Source organism: Pteropus alecto, unplaced genomic scaffold (genome assembly GCF_000325575.1).
Source record: "Pteropus alecto unplaced genomic scaffold, ASM32557v1 scaffold223, whole genome shotgun sequence".
Classification (NCBI taxonomy): Eukaryota; Metazoa; Chordata; class Mammalia; order Chiroptera; family Pteropodidae; genus Pteropus; species Pteropus alecto.
This window is the reverse complement of record NW_006434441.1, coordinates 625,646-643,700: the sequence shown is the minus strand read 5'-3', so window position 1 is coordinate 643,700 and position 18,055 is coordinate 625,646. Positions and strand designations below refer to the sequence as shown.

The window sequence follows — 18,055 nt, the reverse complement described above, 5'->3', positions numbered from 1 at the left end:
AAGAGGCGGCTTTGGCGAGCTGGCCGCACCGCCCCTGCTCAGGCACCTGTGAGAAGGTCAAACCCTCAGTGGTTCTTCATGTTCAGCTTGCTGTTTGAGACCCACGTCTTTGCAGCATGTGATAGCATGGCGGGGCGGCATGGCGGTGCGCTTGGCCGGCCGAGAGCACGAACATGGAAAACCATTTAGTCAGCCTACCTGTGTGTTTGTTCAGTAGACTACAGTATTTTTTTCTTATTTTTCACTTCTCTTTCTCTCCTTTTTTTCTTGTAATTGTGCTGGTTTTGTTTTGGTTTTCCTTTCACATTCTTTTCTGCATTTCATCTTTTCTTTCTCTATGGCTTCATTCCATTTATTTTTTTTTTAAATTTTGTCTCTTGGTTTTCTTCTTTTTTCCATACTTTTGACAAAATCCATTGCACGTTTCTCTCTCTTTTCTTTACTTCCTTTTTCTTTTCCTTTCTCCCAAACGTTTTCCTTTTCACAGCATTGGAACACGGGAGGTAGTCACCCAGAAGAACTTGAGCGGCCTGGTACCCATCCGAGACTTAAGGCTAGATCCCAGCCTCCTATGTTCCATCCCTTTATTAGCGCTGAGCCCCAATTTACTGATTGTGTGGCTCTTTCTCAGCATAGCATACCTGGTCACCAAATTGCGTTGCAAATGAATATCACTATGAAAAATTAATAAGTCACAAGAAAAACAAAAGTGCCAGAGTATGTCCAGCCACCGCGTACCTAACTGGACAGAAGGAATGTGTCAAAGTGTGGCCTGCCAAGAAATATTTCATGCCTTACAGTGTGACACTTTGTGGTTTTGAACTCTAAATACCTGCCCAGTTATTTCACCATGAAGACTTATTCGTCTAAATTCCCATAGTTTTCAGTGCTTGTGACATGTTCTTACAATGCCCTGTACTGCGTTGTTCAGCTGCCCTGGAATCACTTGTACCAAATCTCTTACCTTCTGATGTAAAGCTGCTTATTACCTGTATATTTCATGTGCCCTGTTTCCTAGAGAAAGGAATTCTGTCTGAAAAGAATTTGTATATTTGATACTATTCTTTAAATGTACTGCTAACCTTTCCTTTCCTTTTGAAGAGAAATGAAAATGATAGATGCTTTATAACTGGCTCACCTATATAAGCCTATTTAATAGGACATGTACTTCCTGCTTTCATTTCAAAGCGTAGTCCCTTAAATGACAGTAGCAAACAGTTTGCAGAATCATAACATTTCCCTGCTTATGTTTATTATTTCCAATTTGAGATGACAAAGCTGTGGATACAATAACACATTGTACTAAGTCAGGCACATAAAAATAACATATTGCATGTGACTTTAGATTGACTCTTTTACATCTTTAAGGATGATTAAACTGATTACAGGAATTAATGCATATAGTTAACAAGAAGCTCTTAACATTAAATACATTTATTTTACTTGAAATAGCATTTTTCATTTTACAAATTGCATCTTTAAATTCAGATTAAAGTCCAGACGTCTTTTCTCTCTTACAAATCAAATGTTGTTAATAATGAAAAAAAGAAGGTCAAAGAAAAATAACCGAAAAATAAGGCCTACCTTTGGTGCAGTTGTGCTAGATGGAACTGTGAGAGAGAGTTGCTTTGGTTTCTTGGTGTTATCACTCTTAATTTTAACAAGGCACTGTCCATAAAATGGGATGATTTATAACCTTGACATTCACCTTGGCAGAAGGGTAGTTGTACACCTATAAAGGTAACGAAACAAATTAGAGAGAAAATCCACAGACCCTCAGCGGCTTCTCTGTCTTCCAGTTCAGATTCTCTTGTGATCTGTTTGTGACCTCCAGCTGGTTCCCTATACTCTGTACATTATGAAAGTGGAATTTTTTTTTTTACCAGTCTAGAAAAATTGGAGCGAATTTAGAGAAGCTGGCTTTTCCAGAAACTTTACACCCTCGCATGTGCACAAACCCAGCCCAGCAGAGACTGGTGTCTCTGTTCCCTCCCCAAGACTTCCAGAACTTGCTGGGGGATTTGTCTGGTTTGGTGTCAAATCTGAGTCCAGGTCCTGGGAAACGGAGAAGCAGTTAGCAGTGAGTGACAAAAACTAGACTCAGGCTTCAAATCCTAAATTGAAAGTTGTCCCTGTCACATGCCCCAGAGCACTGCAGAAGCCCTAGGACAGGTGTCACACGTGTGAGTGAATCCGGTCTTCTCTCAAGTGCAGTTTGGTCACCCTATCTTTTCTAGAATAAGTGAGGTAGCTGTTGTGTGGCACACCGCCTGACATCTCTCTGAGTGCCATTGACTGCTGGTGGTAAGTATGTAGCATATGACACTGGTTATTAGATTAAGTCCTATCCAGTCTCTGATGCTTTGACAAGTATGTTCTCCACTTACCCTCCTTCAAACTGAGGTGCATACACTGACTCTCTAAGATCTTTTGTTTGCTTTGTTTGAAGATGGGGACCACAGGCACGCCCAACTTCCCAGTCAGTACTGTGGGTAAAGCACTCCTGACGCCTCACAGTGGTGACATGTACTTGAGTCCACCTCCAGGCCAGGCAGAGGCCATGCACACATAAGGGGCCCTTCTGACTGCAGACAGTGTGCCCTCCTCTCCCCATTCATTTAAAAGATGAATGTCCTCAAAAAGGAATAATTCATTGTATTGTGTATTCAGCCAGTTAAACCAGTAATTAGCTTCTTTAACATGTAAATAAAAGATAATGTCAAAATTCAAAGATTATTCTCTGCTCCTTAAAGCAATTTGGCATTTACTGTCATAGGGGGTTTTTGATAAGTGTGTACTGTATGTTTTTGTGTAAATGAAGATGCTGTATCCAAATAGTCCAATAATGTGAGAGTTCCCAAAGATTAGACAGGACAAACTGCACAGAACCTAGAGCTTCTGCTTTCAGTGGATTTACATTTTTATCTGATTATTGAGTGTGAGACAGACATGATCATTATTCACTCTTAGGGCTCCTTGCTCGTGTGGCCTAGGCGTTCAGCCCAGGTAGCACATAACTTGCTGAGGGCTCCAGGCTCTGGTGACAAGGAAACATATTTGAGTTACTAAAATTACTTAATAACAAGCTAGTAGATACTTTTCTGAAATACCTGAGCTTATCTTTTGAATAAAACCACTATCTTACCAAAAATATTTTACACGTTATTCAAAATGAGACTGTCATTTTTACTTTAAAAGGCTCGAGCACTTGCCACTGATATATTTTTTAAAATGCATGTCATAATGGTATTTGTATGATTGGAAATAATTTTTTTAAATCACGTTTCTTGATAATTGCAAACTTTCCATCTCGGAAGGGGTATTTTGTACTAAATTTGATAACTAGTTGATTTAATTGCTAGTCTTAGAATAACACAAAATATAAAGTTAGACTATGCTATAGGAAGTCATTTGTATTCAGAATTGCTTTTGCCTGCTAGTTTACTGTCTGTATGGGAACATGTCCCAGAGAACTCCCCTGGTGCTCTCATCTGGAGACCTGAGACCTACCTGACCCCTCGTCCCTCAGCTCAGCACTCGCTTTACCTACTGAGTTGCCATGACAGCCCTCCCTCAAATGCAGCGGGGATGTTGCTTGTCACAGGTTCTCTAGAGAAGGACACTGGTGGGCTCAGTGGCACTCTTCTGAGAGGTGACCACAATGAGGGCAGCCCACCTGGAGAAGGTGTCTGGCTGCCACCAGGAGACCTCGGTGGGGTCGCTCTTTCACTACACTCCAGCCCTGATGGCCAAGCAGACCCACGGTGCAGCCATCGCCCGGGCCCACTGGATTGCTTTGCATCCACCTAGGAGACGGAATGTTAGAGCAGCCTTCTCAGCCAGATGGCTTTGCTACATGCTGAATTCTGCAAGGAGCACCAGCATGTTGAGTTTGAGGTGATTGACAGCTGTTGCTGACATAGAAAAATGCAGCTCTTTAAAGGGCTTGGGTAAGAGCACACTATTTCTTTTTCCTTTTAATTCGTCGTGTAACAGAATCTTTGAACCTCTAGTTATGCCAGACCCTCAAATGACTAGACATGAAATGAAACCATTAACTTAAAAATATATGTATATCGCCTCCACTTAGATACAGCACTGCTTTTGGAAATGCAAAACTGGCAGTCCCATACAGCATGCGTCCATCTCTGTGCTTCTTAACTGCCTTGTGCAGAAACCCAGCATTCTGCGTGTGTGTTGCTGTAACTGGTCCGGTGCCCATTTAAATCAATCAGCCTTTTTTTTTTTTTTAATGCTATGAGAATAATCAGTTCATTTCATTTTAGTTTAAGTCTTTTCTTTTTTTCCTTTTTTACTGCTGTCATTTCTTGTGCTTGTTTTTTCCCCAGTGAGGGTTGTCGAAGAGAAAATACAATGAAGAATGTTGGAAGTCGCAAATATGCATTTAATTCCTTGCAGCTGAAGGCTTTCCCCAAGCATTACAGGCCTCCCGAAGGGACTTACGGCAAGGTTGAAACTTGAACACGCGGTTCCTCTAATTAGCTGTCACATAACAAATGTGGGTACCCTCAATGTCATATATGAATTCTTCAAGAAGACCTGAAGGATTGGTTTTTATTTTTGTGTTTTTAAAAATATTTCACTAAAGATTCTATGGAGCATGTCCTCCCCCACCCCCACCCCTGCCCTGTTGGGACCAGTAGGAGGTGACATTTGTCTCAATAGTGTGGATGGTAACCATGGCTCATTGAAACAGCCTGCACACAGAACTGCACAGATGGCATCGGGAGTCACCTGTATGCATCGAGCTAGGTTGCTCTGAAATGCTAGAAGACTTTTTTAAATGCCCACTTAGGCAGTTGCTCACCTAACCTATTTTTCTACTGAGTAACTCAGGATTGAGCATTGAATTACAATCTACTTTTTAAAAATCTTAGTGTAAAACAGTAAATAAACAATTGCATCCTGAACAGACCAATAAATGTTAAATGTTAACTCAAGTTTTGGGGAAAGAAGCCAGCTCTGTCTCATGCAGTAAAAGCAGGTGGTCCTAGTGAATTATCTGTGACAGCACAGGTGATGCCAGAAGTTGAAGGAAGGGTTAAAAAATCAGCCCGAGATAAGACTTTATTAGAAGATAACACCTGCAAAGCTACCCACCCAATGGGGGCCACTTTGGACCCTTAGTCACAGAGCAAGGTGCCTCCTGTCCTCTTAAGCTCCAGGTCTAGTCCCACCTGCCCCAGGGCGCACCTCCTCCTCTCTGGACATTAAGTTAGGGTCCTCCAGGACCTCACTGTTGAGGTTTGCCCATGGAGGTGATGGAACCCTAAACCTCCTCAGAACAGATGTCCTTCTGTGGGCTTCCCGGCCTGTCGTATTCTGAAAGATAATGCAATCACGTTTGAATGTCTGATGAAAGTAACTTTAAGTTTGCAATAATTGTTAAGATTCTCATTTTTCTCTGTAAGGTGACTATTGAGAAAGTTTAATTTAGCTCCTAAAATGAGATTTTGAAAGAGATTAGTGGGCCATAAAACTTAGGGATTTCATAGAAAACTGTCTGGTCATCTATTATAAGGTGACGAGTCTTATCTGCACATAGCAGAGTTTTGTTTTTTTGTTTTTTTTTGGTTGATATGTTTTATCAATTCTGTTTATCATGATGATGATGTTTACATGTTATTTAAAAGGCTGTAAAAGAAATCTATGTGGCGTCTATTCATGACGCTGATCCTGACTGGTGAACCCTTAGGAAATTCCCATGTCTAAAATTCTGGGTGTTATTCTTCAGGCTCCTTTAGAAGTGCTACTTGGAAACGTACCAAATTTGGGTCTGGGTTGCTGAGGCACAGGCAAGACCACTCCATGGCAGAGACACAGAGGGGTGAGCAGCAGGTGAGAGTGGAACTGGCTAACCTTCCAGGCCCTTCCTACTTGGAAGTCAGTGCACAGACTGAGTCTGCTGTCTCCTAGGCCCCATGGGGCAGTCCCCACTGGTCAAGTGTGAGCTGGTGTGGAGGGTGCATCTGTGAGGCTCAGTTGCAGCTCACTCTCTGTCACAGTTTGGTTCACTGTGGTCACTGTGGAGGGTGGCAGCAGAGAAGTCATGTCCAGCAAACCCCCTGAGGAGGTGGCGGCAGCTGGTGGTGGGTTCTCTTTTTGCCAGTCCCTGTTCAAAGACAGTTTCCAGTGTGGCTGATTTAGCCTTTCACCTCTCCACCGTTTCATTTAATTTGTAATTTTTCTACTATCTTTTATATTTCCATCTTTTCTCATTTTAACATCACTACTTTTTAAAATATCCCCTTGTCTTTTTAAATGTCACCCATATTGTTTTCAGAATTTTTTTTTTTTTTGGTCTAAAGACCATTAAATGCTGGCATTTATTGAAAGGGAATTTAGCAAATGTTGACCCAACCGTCAGCAATTTTGCATGTGGCAACTTTATGTGAATTATGTTCCCAATTTTGGCTTTATAGTATGGATCACCATAAAACTCTAAGACTTGGCTAATCGTATAGAAAATATTCAGGTTTCAGTGTTCTGAGTATTGCTGGGCTCCTGTGTGACAAGTCTCACCACATCACACATCACCACGCCTGCTGAGCGAGGCGAATGGTCGTGGTGGCTCCACAGCTCATGTGGGAGCTTTGAGTTTTTGGTTGTACAAGGAAGGCAGTTTTACAGGTCACCACAAATAGAGGTTCCGTCCAGGGTTCCTTATAAGGCCCCCAGTGCATAAGAAACGTTGAGGCAGACTGGAAACCAGGGCGCACTGTGGGTCCTGTCAAAGCACCTGCAGTCCAGCTGCCGTTGGTTTCCTTGAAAATGTACAAATGTTGTATGATACAGTTTCATCCTCACGCAGTTGTATCTGCCAAGCCTAGTCCATTAAGGTACTTTTATTTATTTGTTTGGGGCAGTATTAATATATGTATAAACATGTAGTTACTGTTTTATATATTCTTAGCTCATTCAAAGCCATGTATGCTGTAAATGTGCTAGTCTCTAGAAGGACAAATAATAAATAACTGACCAGAATATTAAACTTGGCTTTGCCTGATTCATTCTGTTGCCTCAGGACTGGTTCTGTGGCTGGCATCTGACTGGATGGTCATCGGTGGGCAATGTTGAGTGCTTGGGTGTTTGTAAACTTGGGACCATGATAGACTTCTGTTATAGGACCCGCTTTCACTTAATTTAAAGCAGAGGGGCAGCGGGTATGGGATTGAGAGCACGGATGTCTGCTTCAGACAGATCCAGGCCCCGTCCCTGGCTGGTGACCATGGTCAAGCCGCTGCCCTCTTAAGGCTTCGTTTCCTCGTGCAGACAGTGTAGGCACGCACAATGGAACATTCTTCCCAAGGCAGTTGTGAGGTGCTCTGGCTTTAAATGTTCATGTTAGCTGCTGTTGTTACTGTCCCGTGGCTGTAAACATGGATCACATCTTCTCTGTGGGTTGCCTGGCCGCCTGCTCTAAAACTTGCTAAAATGTTGTTCCATTAACGGTTTGATTGTGTTATAACCAGGACTACATCTTGCACCTTTTTCTAGGCACGTGTACCCAGCAATTTCCCTTGGAATAATTCCTGGCAGTAGAAATGTACAATTAAAGGATAACATAAATCTTTTTTTAAATTTTTGAATTTTTCATACAGGCAGATCTCGGTGATATTGCGGGTTCAGTTCCAGACCACCACGATAAAGTGAATCTTTTGACAAAGCGAGTCACACAAATTTTTGGTTTCTCAGTGCATCCAAGTTCATATTGCACTGTAGTTCATTAAGGGTGCAGTAGCATGTGTAAAACACAATGGGTGTATCTTAATTGAAAATTACTTCATTACTAAAAAATGCTGTCATCTGAGCCTTCTGTTATCTTTTTGCAAGTGGAGGGTTTTTCCTTTGACTCGTAAAAAAAGCAGTACCTACAAAGTACAATGAAAGGGGGTCTGTCTGCATCACCAAAGTTCTCCTAGGTTAAGCTGCCACCTTTAGTACGTGCCACTTTCTTTTATTCTCATCAGTGCTAAAAATAGCACCTTGTTTCAATCCACTTGATTAGTGAAAACTGAACATCTTTCATCCTTGTATTTCTACTTTTGTGACTCCAATGGTGTTGGTCTTTTTTGTGAGTTGTTTTTAATATACAATATATTGACCTCCCTGTCATATGTTGCCATTGTTTTTAAACCTATTTGTCAGTTGTATTGTGATTTTATTCATGGTAGGGGGTAAAGAGAACTTGTCTGATGCTTGTTCCGAAAACAAGTCCTGGCCTCACCACTGAAGGTGACACAATTAGGGCACCTGTCCTTGTCTGTGACATGGGTGTGGCACTGTGCACGTGACAAGGGGCTGTGCTTGCCTGTGCCACCCTGGGTAGAATGCCCATCTCCATTCTGCACTGATTTGGCAAATGGCCATAACCTTATTTTTATTACAACTGCCACTGCCTGAGCTCTGATGCCAACCCCTGAGCGTGGCTAAGAATGGCCCTTTCAGACCCCTTTCTGTCTTGGCACCACCATTCCCATGATTCCTTCCTGCACTGGGCTCCCAGTGGGCCTTTACGGCCAGTGCAGGCAAGTCTGCTTTCAAATATAGACCTTTATTGTGAGGTCACTGTTATACCATTTAACATACCAAAAAGAAAAAAAAAAAAAAAAAGCTGGGATGGGTTGGAGGAGAAGCTTGTCTCCAGTGAGGAAGAAGACATCTAGACTGGAGATGCACATGGGGACATAGCACTTCATCAATTCCTCCCCGCTGGGCTCCTGTGGTCGCCCCTCTCCTGGCTGTCCTCCCTCTAATCATCATCCCTGCTCTGATCTGCTTGTCTTCCTCCACCCACCAACACTGGGGTGCCCCCAGGTTCTGTCCATCACTGTCTTCTCACTTCAGAGGCTCTTCCTGAAAAGTCCTAGCCATTCCCATGGAATTAGTTACTGCTTTCTTGCTACTGACTCAAATTCCTAGTCCATCTAAGTGCTCCAGGTCCACTTGCACACCCAGCCACAGCCCAGTCATTCTAGCCAGGTGTCTCCAATGCATCCCCTCCTCCCAGCTGGCTGAGCCTTCCTGATAAATGACTCCACCTTCCAGCCTGGGCTCATCTCCCTTCCCCAGGACAGCCACCTGCCACTAAGACCTCTGTCTCTTCAGCCCACCCCATAACGCCATCCAAACTCAGCCCTGGGCCGTGTCCATGTCCACTCTGATCTGGACCACCACCCCCAGCCTTCTCATTCCTCCTCCAAGGCCATCTCAGGCAATTCCATCTCTGTGGCAACTTCCCTCCATAGAATGAATTGGCCCTTTTAGAAAAATATTTTCCCTCATTGAGTCTTGAATTTATTATAATCATGTATTATTTCCTGTCCATCATGTTACTTACCCTTTTGCTTTGTCCAGCAGGTTATTTTGTATTCACAACAGCCAAGTGAAATGCCTGCTGCAAAAGAGCAACTCAAAAAGATTTTGTTCAATTGAAATCTTTCCTATTTCAGCACCACACCACGTTGCTTTTCTCTATATAATCCATTATAGTAATTGCCACCTAACCCAAGGTTTCATCTTCCATGGTTTTAGGTACCCATGGTCAACACATCACAGGAGGGTACGTCCAGCACAGTATTTTGAGAGTCCACATGCATATAACTTTCAGTACAGTGTACTGTTATAACTGTCCTATCATTATTGTTGTCAGTCTCTTACTGTGCCTAACTTGTAAATTAAACTTTATCATAGTATGTACGTAGAGGTAAAAACAGTATCTATGGGGTCTGGTACTATATGCAGTCTCAGGCATCCATTGGAGGGTCTTGGAACATATCCCCCATGGATAAGGGGTGGGGGACCACTGTATTCTAAACACATCACAAGGACATAAGGAACCAAACTCAACAGGCTCACAGGAGAAGGTAAACTTAAGAGCAGAGTGTGACAAACACCAGGGCGGTAGTGTTCTCTTGAGGATGTCCAGGAGGTGTCTGAGAAAAGTCACCTGCAGGGGCTCACTCAATGCTCTGCTGGCCTGGATAGCAGTTCACGATGACATATCTCATTGTTATTAGTTAACATTATAAAGACATCCTATGTGCTTGTCTGTATGTTACATTTCAAAATAAAAGTTAACCTATCATCCAGTGAACTTGAAAAAAAAAATTAAGAAAACAATTCCATTTACAATCACATAAAAAAGAATGAGCTACTTAGGCATACTCCTAACCAAGGAGGCAAAAGTCTTATATACTGAAGACCACATAATGTTTCTGAAAGACGTTAAAGATACCTACAGATAGAAAGACACCTGTGTAAACGGGCTAGATTCAGAAAGGCTGCTAGGCTGCTAGGCTGCTAGGCTGCTAGCACTCTCCAAAGTGATCTACAGATTCAGTGCACTCTCTATCAAAATCCCAATGGTGTTTTCTGCAGAAATAGAAAAATCCATTCTAAAATTCATTTGGAATCTCAAGTAACGCCCAAAAGCCAAAAAAAAATCTTGAAAAATAACAAAGTGGGAGGTCTCACCCATCCTGATTTTGAAACTTATTACAAAGCTACAGTAATCAAAACAGGGTGGCACTGGCATAAAGACAGGCAATGGAATAGAATACACAGCCCAGAAATAAACCTCCGGCATACATGGTCAAATGATTTCGACAAGGGTGCCAAGACCATTCAAAGAGGAAAGGACAGTCTTTTCAATGAATGATGTTGGAAACTCTGGATATCCATATGCAAAAGAATGAAATTAGACCTTACTTGACACCCCATACATAATCAACCCAAACTAGATCAAACACCTAAAAATAAAAATTCCTCAAAGCATAAGGGAAGAGCTTCATTGAATTGGGCAGTAATTTCTTGGATATGACACCAAAAGCACAGGCAACAAAAGTAAAAGCAGATTAACAGGACTACATCAAAACTTAAAACTGTGCATCAAAGAACACAGAGTGAAAGAAATGGGAGATAATGTTTGCAAATCATATACCTGATAAGCAGTTAACATCCAGAATGTACGAAGTCCTAGAACTCAACAACAAAAGAGCAAACAACTCTATTTAAAATGGGCAAAGAACATGAATAGACACTTCTCCAAAGGTCGACATCGGTGGCCTGTGTAATAGTCACAAAGGACGTAATAGTCACTGACTTGTGTCATCGGGATGAGGAGTCAAGCTTGAAAATAACTACCTCTCCATTCTTGGGTTTCAGAACAATTCTCAAAACACATTTACTATGCTTCCAGCTCATAACTGGTCAATTAAATTTTTCTTCTAAAAATTTCTAAAATTTTAAAAATAACTTGGGGCAAGAGAATCATTTACTTTATACACGGTCAAAACCAGAAGTCATCCATTTCCACGGTGTTCCATGGGAGAAAAGTGGTTTGATCAAAGAGATGTAAGAGAAAGTACGTTTCCTATTTTGGCTTTTCTGTTTTAATGACCAGAGAAAATCTTTTGTTGTTTTCATCTTGGTTCCAATCAATATCCTTTTCTTCCTCTGAATCTTGATCTGGCATCCAACTGAAAAATAAATGTATAATTAGATCAAATTTTATACAACATAATTAATCAAACACAACTTTGGGAGAGAGTGCCATGATGTGAGAGAAGTAAACCAGTTTCCAGCACAATCAAAAATAAAAGATGGCATTAAAAACACAAGTTCTACTTAAGGTCACAATAAAGGTTTTCTTAAGTAGAATCCAAATTACATTTACCTTTTTCTCTGAACTATACTCAATATGTTGTTCTTCTAGCAAACAACTTTCTAATTAAGTTTAATTGGGTTAATATTCAAATGTATTTGAAATCTTTAAATAGCAACTGAGAAAAGAAGGAGGAGCCTGAAAAATAGTAACCTGTAGCCATTGGGAATTTAAAATGTTTAAATTACCTAGTCTTAGGATGAAAATATTAAGCCTCATAGTGCAGCTTCTTCTGAAGGGTTGGGGGGCGGGTGGGGAGAGTGGACAAATTTGCATAGAAGTCAGTATCAGTTCCAAGAAATTCTACAGAAATTACTTTAGAGAAAGACCTTATTAATGAGTCCAGCTCAGCCAGTGTGGGGCAGACGGCCATTTCTTCATTTGATCACTACACGAAGCTAAAAACCATGTTTTAAAAAAATTAACCTTTAGACATGGGAATCATAATCAGGATGATGAGATGCAGATACTATGAGAGAACAGCTGATGTGAACTGCCCATCTCATCTTAGCTGTTATATATCATTGTCTGAACAACTAAGTGAAATTCTCAGCACAATTTAAATTATTTCAGGTTTTTGCCAAGCGTGTATAACTGAAGTTGCATCATTATGACATGACCCTATGACTTGGAGAACTAATAGTGAATCATTGTTATATATTATTATACTTGCCAGGACTTCATTCTTGTACTTTTAGAAATTTGTGCAGATCAGCGGCTGTGGTTAGCATAGTGGCAGAATAACAGAACCACCAGCTGTGGGGTTTTCACGACTGCTACCTAACATTACCCACTGGAGTAAGAAATGTTATCTACATCCTTTTTTCCAAATGACCACTGCGACCTATTTATAATTACTAAGTCATTCATATATTTAACTACACATAGCTATTTTTTAGCATAAGTTTTTAAAAAATCTTTACCTACTTACCATTGATCTTTTACATTCAAAAAATGAATATTTCAAAGCTTTGCAGTTTCCTTCCTTTAGACACTGCCGAGGGGATTTTCCTTCCTGTGACACATAAAACAATATAAACACCTGGGAAATTTTCTCAGAAAGTACACAATAACCATTCTTCTGAAAATAGTTCTTTTTTAAAAGGCAAAAGAAGAAAATAGTAAATCATATAAAAATAGTTTGTAATGCATTTGACTATTGGTGCTTAAGAAGACATAATGAAAAAAATGTGTAAACAAATTTGGGGCACTTTAAGGTACTCCTGAGTTCTTAACATTGGTTTCCACAAGATACTTTTCTTTAAAATGTTTATATAAAAAATCTAGAAACCAGTATCTTCGGCTCCTAATGGGTAAGATAGAGTTAAGGTGAAAGTGATAATGGTTTCTTCAGTGTTCGTAAAATGTTTATACTCAAGAACTCCTGAAGACAGAAGTATATCGGGGGGAGAGGGGACAGCATGTACAGGTGTGTATGAGAGATCAGGCATAAGGTGAACAGGAGGGCGTGTTCTGGAAGGCAGTATCAGGTGGCTCTAAAGGCTCCACTTACATCCTTTTAATGCAAGTCATTTTAGTGACAACACATCTCCACATTTTCCCATTCCTTGTCCCCCACAGTCAAGTTCTCTATTCTGAGAAGCTCAACTGAGTAAGAACTGGAAGAGGAAAGGGAACAGAATGGACACATACTTGTATGAGATCTGCCTGGGCCTGATGTGAAGTTAATTCATCTTTAAGCAGTGGAAGCTCAAAAGGTTATGAAGAAAACTGGATTTATTATCCCCCCCATTTCTGCAATCAAGGCAGCATACTGCTACAAGAAATGCTTACTTCTGACTCTTAATAAGACTTTTTAAAAACTATAACTATTAAAAGTGAGACTTGATGAAGTAACAGCTGCAAAACTAGGTAAAAGCTAAATTTAGTATTTTTCAAGGTAAACATGGAATAGAAGTCCTAATACTACCTCTTCGTTATCTTAAAATATTTAAACAAATGTGCCATAAATTTAACACAAAGGCACTTAAATATATTGGGCACATGGAAGCATATACAAAGTGTATTTCATGATTCATTTTTTAAAAAACTTTTTTATTAGTTTCAGGTATATAGCACAATGGTTAGACATTTATATAATTTATAAAGTGATCCCCCGATTACTCTAGCACCCATCTGGCACTACACTTAAGTATACTGGGCACATGGAAACATCTACAGAAAGTATGTTTCACAATTTAAATCTACTTTCCAGAGATGCAATTTCTACAAAGGAGCAAAAGTGTCCCATCCATCTGTACGCTGAATTAGAGTTTGGCACTCAAATGTTTGCTAAATAAATGATTCAATCATTGCAGAAACCAACTGGATTTTCTCCCTGCCACCAGTATCCCCTCCACTTCCTAAGTTTCTTTCCTCAGTCCTACTCTATGTATTTTATTCTCAACCGCTTATCTCTATGGCCCACCTGATGCTGAAATGTCAGGATAAAATCCAAGCTCCCCACTCTGACACACATGTGCCTGCACACATGGCAACCATCCTGTCACATTCACCATCCTCCAGGCCCAAAACACACTAGCTTCTCCAGACCCTCCCAAACACCCGACTCTGCACTGGCTATTCTTCCAGATCCCTCCCCGCCACTACCATCACAACTCTGTACTCCTTACTTGATAGACTACTACTCAACCTTTAAGACTCTGCCTAAATGTCACCTCTGGGCAAAATTTCCAAATTCTCAAGCAAAATAAGGTGCTTTCTCCACTGGGCTCCCAAGGCATTTTGCTCCTATTCAACAAACATGTACTAAATGCTCATCTAGCCCTTATCACAGGAATTTAGCCCCTTAATATCTATTCCTCCCATCAGACCAAGCGTAATGTAGGTAGTGACTGTAATTGATTGATCTTTGTGTCCTCACTACCTGGCCTCAGGCCTGCTACTTAACAGGCATTAGGAGCTGGTGAAGCAGTAGACTGGAAACAGCCTTGAACAGGGGAGCCTGAAGACAGAGTATCTCAGTTTCTTCATTTGTGTAAGAAAACTGGACTAGATAACTTAAATTCATAACTCAGAAGTTTTACTAGACTCTAGGTGCCCAGTCTGGCTGACCATTAAAATCAGTGAACATCACTTACGGTGGATGTCCATTTGCAGATAGTTGCCTTCCTTGAAATAAGAGCAACTTTCTGAAATTATAAATCCAACTGCACACAACTGATTGCCCTCTGTCACTGGAAAAAGCACCAAGAACCTAGCAGAGTGGCAGCACTCAACGTTTCTTGAACCAAAATGGTTTAATCTTTACAAAAACGTAACGGGGCGTATCTCCAATTTCACACCGGAGGAACGGAGGCTGCGACAGTGGGAAGCCCAAGTTTATTAACTGAGAGCTATGAACTGCACCCAGCACGGCTCAGAGCCACGCATCCTGACCGCCACGGCGGGCCGCCCAGGACACCCTCGCCGGCCCCGCCTCCCCGTTTCGGCGTCGGCATCAGCCCGAGCGCCCGGCCAGCCGCGCTACCTGGAGCACACAGTCCGACTGCAACAAACATGCGCCCAGGTCCTCTTTCACGCCCGCGCACGCGCCGCCCTCCGGCTTGTCCTCGTAATACCGGGGCATGGTTGCGCCTCCCGGCGCCACGGCCCCAAACGCTTCAGTCCGCAACCGCCTGGACCCAGCTGCGGGCCAGCGACGCCCGCGGCGGAAGGGACCGGAAACCGGCAACAACTTCCAGCGGGCTCTCGCGGACTACAAGTCCCTAGAGGCCGTGCGCGGCGGAAGTGGGCTTACGTCAGGCGTCGCGCCTCGGCGCTGTCTGCGTTGCGAGAAGGGAAGTGGGCCCAGCAGCTGCGGGGCTCGGCTGCCGGCGGAGGTGGCGGTCTAGCTGGGAACCGGTGGAGGCCGCAGCGAGGCTGCAGGTGAGGCCTGAGGAGCGCTCGCCGGTGCCGCTTCTTCCGGCCACCTGCGACCCGACGTCCCTCGGCCCTGGAATTACGTGCTCGGCCTGCGGTGGGGTTGCTGGGTAAAATCTAGGACGTCCGGCTACGGCTACAGTCGAATTTCAGATAAACAACGGGTAATGTTTAGTATGAGTGTGTCTCAAAGTGTTTCGGACGTGCTCATACTGAAAAGCATTCTGTATCTGAGATTCCGATGTGACTGGGCGTCGTGTGTTTTCATTTGCTACATGAGGTGCTGCTGGCGTCCCGAAGGCCTGGGCAGCAGAGACGGGGGCGTGGGTGTCGCACTGTGAGCTGCGCTCACCTGGCTTCTCACTGGTCGCCCGCGGTGCGGTTCCCCTGGTGCACTCTTCAGGGAGTAGAACACTGGATTTGGGTTTTGCTTTGTTTTTATATCACCTTCTAGCGAACGAGTTGCTGATGGTAGAGCGCTGATGAACCGTTCACCTGTGTGAATAGGTCATTTATTTTACCTTGTTGGGAACAGGTGTCTAATTGGCCTAAAAAGGCTTTCCCTTAAAAGCCTGATACTTAACACCTCTCCCGCGTCCGAACCTCCCTATCCCCCTCCTCCTCCCCTGGCCTCTTCCCCCGCCCCACCTCCCTCGCCCCACCTCAAGGGAGGCGAGGTTTGGGACAGAGACAGAGACAGAGACAGAGACAGACAGACAGACACTGTGATGTGTCAGAAAGACGTGGCGCCGCCCTTCCCTTAAGTGCAGTCAGCAGTTACGGAGCCTCCAAACAAACCTAAGAAACACCTGCATTTGCTTTGACCCCAAGGATTGGGCCGGTAATGTCATGTGACCTCTCTCCTATATAATTTAGAAGAGGGGTGCTAGTAGCCACTACTTTCTTAAGATTACTTGTAAAAGATTTTATTTTTCTTCCACAGGAAGATGTTACCGAGTACTTCAGTTAATTCCCCAATGCAGGGGAATGGGGCGTTGAATTCCAGGGACGCAGCAAGACACACAGCTGGAGCAAAGCGCTACAAATACCTGCGAAGGCTTTTTCGTTTTCGGCAGATGGACTTTGAGTTTGCTGCCTGGCAGATGCTCTACCTGTTCACTTCCCCGCAGAGGGTTTATAGGAACTTTCATTATCGAAAACAGACAAAGGATCAGTGGGCCAGAGATGACCCAGCGTTCTTGGTCCTACTAAGTGTCTGGCTCTGTGGTAAGTGTTAGCTGATCTGCCGGAGAGTTGAAGACCATGTTGAGTGTTTCTGATGAGACTTGTCATTTGGAGTCTTATAAAGAATTGCGGGTCAGAATCTGGGGAGACTTAAAGCTGTTTTCTCCTTTCTGAAGCCTCAGAAATCTCATAGGAAAGAAGGCTGTATTCTTCCTGGTTCTAGAGGTCCCACATGGTCGCCAGAGTAAACTGTGACCTCAGAACTTTGAAAAGCAGAGGACAGTAACTCCATGTCTTTTAATTACTATGATAAATGAATTGATACCTAAATGCAAACTTACTGTGAAAAGGAATATCAAGATTGGAAATCGGTTTTCACAATCAGGCAAATCCAGAGCGAGACTTCTGAAAGTACTGATGTGAACTTGAGAAAATACTTTTAAGTTCTCTAGTAGTGTAGCAAAATGGTCCTAACTACCTTTCGGGGGTTGAAATGTATAAGATTTTTCTCGCCTTTAACTGGACTTAAATCTGTGAGTGCCTTTTCAGTACAGGTGGTATTTGAAATGTGAGGCCCCTCAGTAAACCAGAGAGACCTCAGCGGCTCATCCATCCCCAAGGTGGTAGGCATTTCTTAACCACACAGAACAGAGCTTATAGGTTTGGTTTACATATCTGTTTCGCCCACTGGACTGTGGGTTTCTGGAGGGTAATGCCCTATACCCCAGGAACCCAGCAGAGTGCCTGAATGAATCTTGTAAATCTTTCTTTCAGTGTCCACTGTCGGGTTTGGCTTTGTGCTGGACATGGGATTTTTTAAGATGATAAAGCTTCTCCTTTGGGTCGTATTCATAGATTGTGTGGGCGTTGGCCTTCTCATTTCAACTCTGATGTGGTAAGTACCATACCTCGGTTCTTCGATTACTGCTGTACAGCCTCTTGCTTGCTTCCAAGATGCAGTAGCTGATGGAAATTGAAAGAAGATAGGTGAACTGAAAGCATCCATTTTGACTGCCAAGATTATTATAAACTGCCCTCCTGTGTCAGTACCTGAATCAGAAAATACTTTAATTGGTGGCCTACATAGTCAAGTGCAGCAAATAAGCGAATTGAAATAATGATTATATCATATTAACAAAATCCCTGATTTTGCAAAAGTACACAGCCAGTTCTGCTTCTGTTGTCTGGATGTGGCCCATTTTACTGCTGCACTTATCACTGGGTCACCACTAAATGTGTAAGACCTAGAGGGATATTTCATGGAATCTTAACTTTGAATCTTTGGCATTAAATGAAGTACAC

At 42.6% G+C, this 18,055-nt stretch overlaps 3 protein-coding genes across 9 annotated transcripts in view; 2 read left to right on the top strand and 1 right to left on the bottom strand.

Moving 5' to 3' along the window:
- The window catches only part of INPP4A (inositol polyphosphate-4-phosphatase type I A), an 88,610-nt gene extending 73,480 nt beyond the window's left edge, over positions 1-15,130 (top strand). For 4 of the 6 annotated variants that reach the window (XM_025045027.1, XM_025045028.1, XM_015587426.2 and 1 more), the window contains one exon: positions 4,350-7,012. In XM_025045027.1, the coding sequence (XP_024900795.1) occupies positions 4,350-4,482 (133 nt within the window). In that variant the 3' untranslated portion in view covers positions 4,483-7,012. Of the gene's footprint in view, positions 1-3,810; positions 4,252-4,349; positions 7,013-13,267 lie in introns of those variants that run through there. The other 2 variants (XM_015587424.2, XM_025045026.1) reach the window with 2 other exon arrangements.
- Positions 10,790-15,389, bottom strand: LOC102883467 (cytochrome c oxidase assembly factor 5). Its single transcript, XM_006909419.3, has 3 exons — positions 15,177-15,389; positions 12,618-12,701; positions 10,790-11,501 (listed from the first exon to the last, which is right to left on the bottom strand). Exons 1-3 carry the CDS (start codon positions 15,273-15,275, stop codon positions 11,460-11,462), a joined length of 225 nt encoding a protein of 74 aa, XP_006909481.1. The 5' UTR covers positions 15,276-15,389; the 3' UTR covers positions 10,790-11,459.
- Positions 15,390-15,451: 62 nt separating this feature from the next.
- Positions 15,452-18,055, top strand: part of UNC50 (unc-50 inner nuclear membrane RNA binding protein) — a 14,889-nt gene continuing 12,285 nt past the window's right edge. The window contains exons 1-3 of one of the 2 annotated variants that reach the window (XM_006909417.3): positions 15,452-15,574; positions 16,512-16,795; positions 17,528-17,648. In XM_006909417.3, the coding sequence (XP_006909479.1) occupies positions 16,516-16,795; positions 17,528-17,648 (401 nt within the window). In that variant the 5' untranslated portion in view covers positions 15,452-15,574; positions 16,512-16,515. The other variant, XM_006909418.3, reaches the window with a different exon arrangement.

Excerpts from the sequence above, each read along its gene's own strand:
- LOC102883467 (XM_006909419.3), bottom strand. The coding sequence starts at position 15,275 with ATGCCCCGGTATTACGAGGACAAGCCGGAGGGCGGCGCGTGCGCGGGC. Across the intron at positions 12,702-15,176 it reads AGTCGGACTGTGTGCTCCAG|GAAGGAAAATCCCCTCGGCA; the intron begins GTAGCGCGGCTG and ends TATGTGTCACAG. Across the intron at positions 11,502-12,617 it reads TTGAATGTAAAAGATCAATG|TTGGATGCCAGATCAAGATT; the intron begins GTAAGTAGGTAA and ends TTTATTTTTCAG.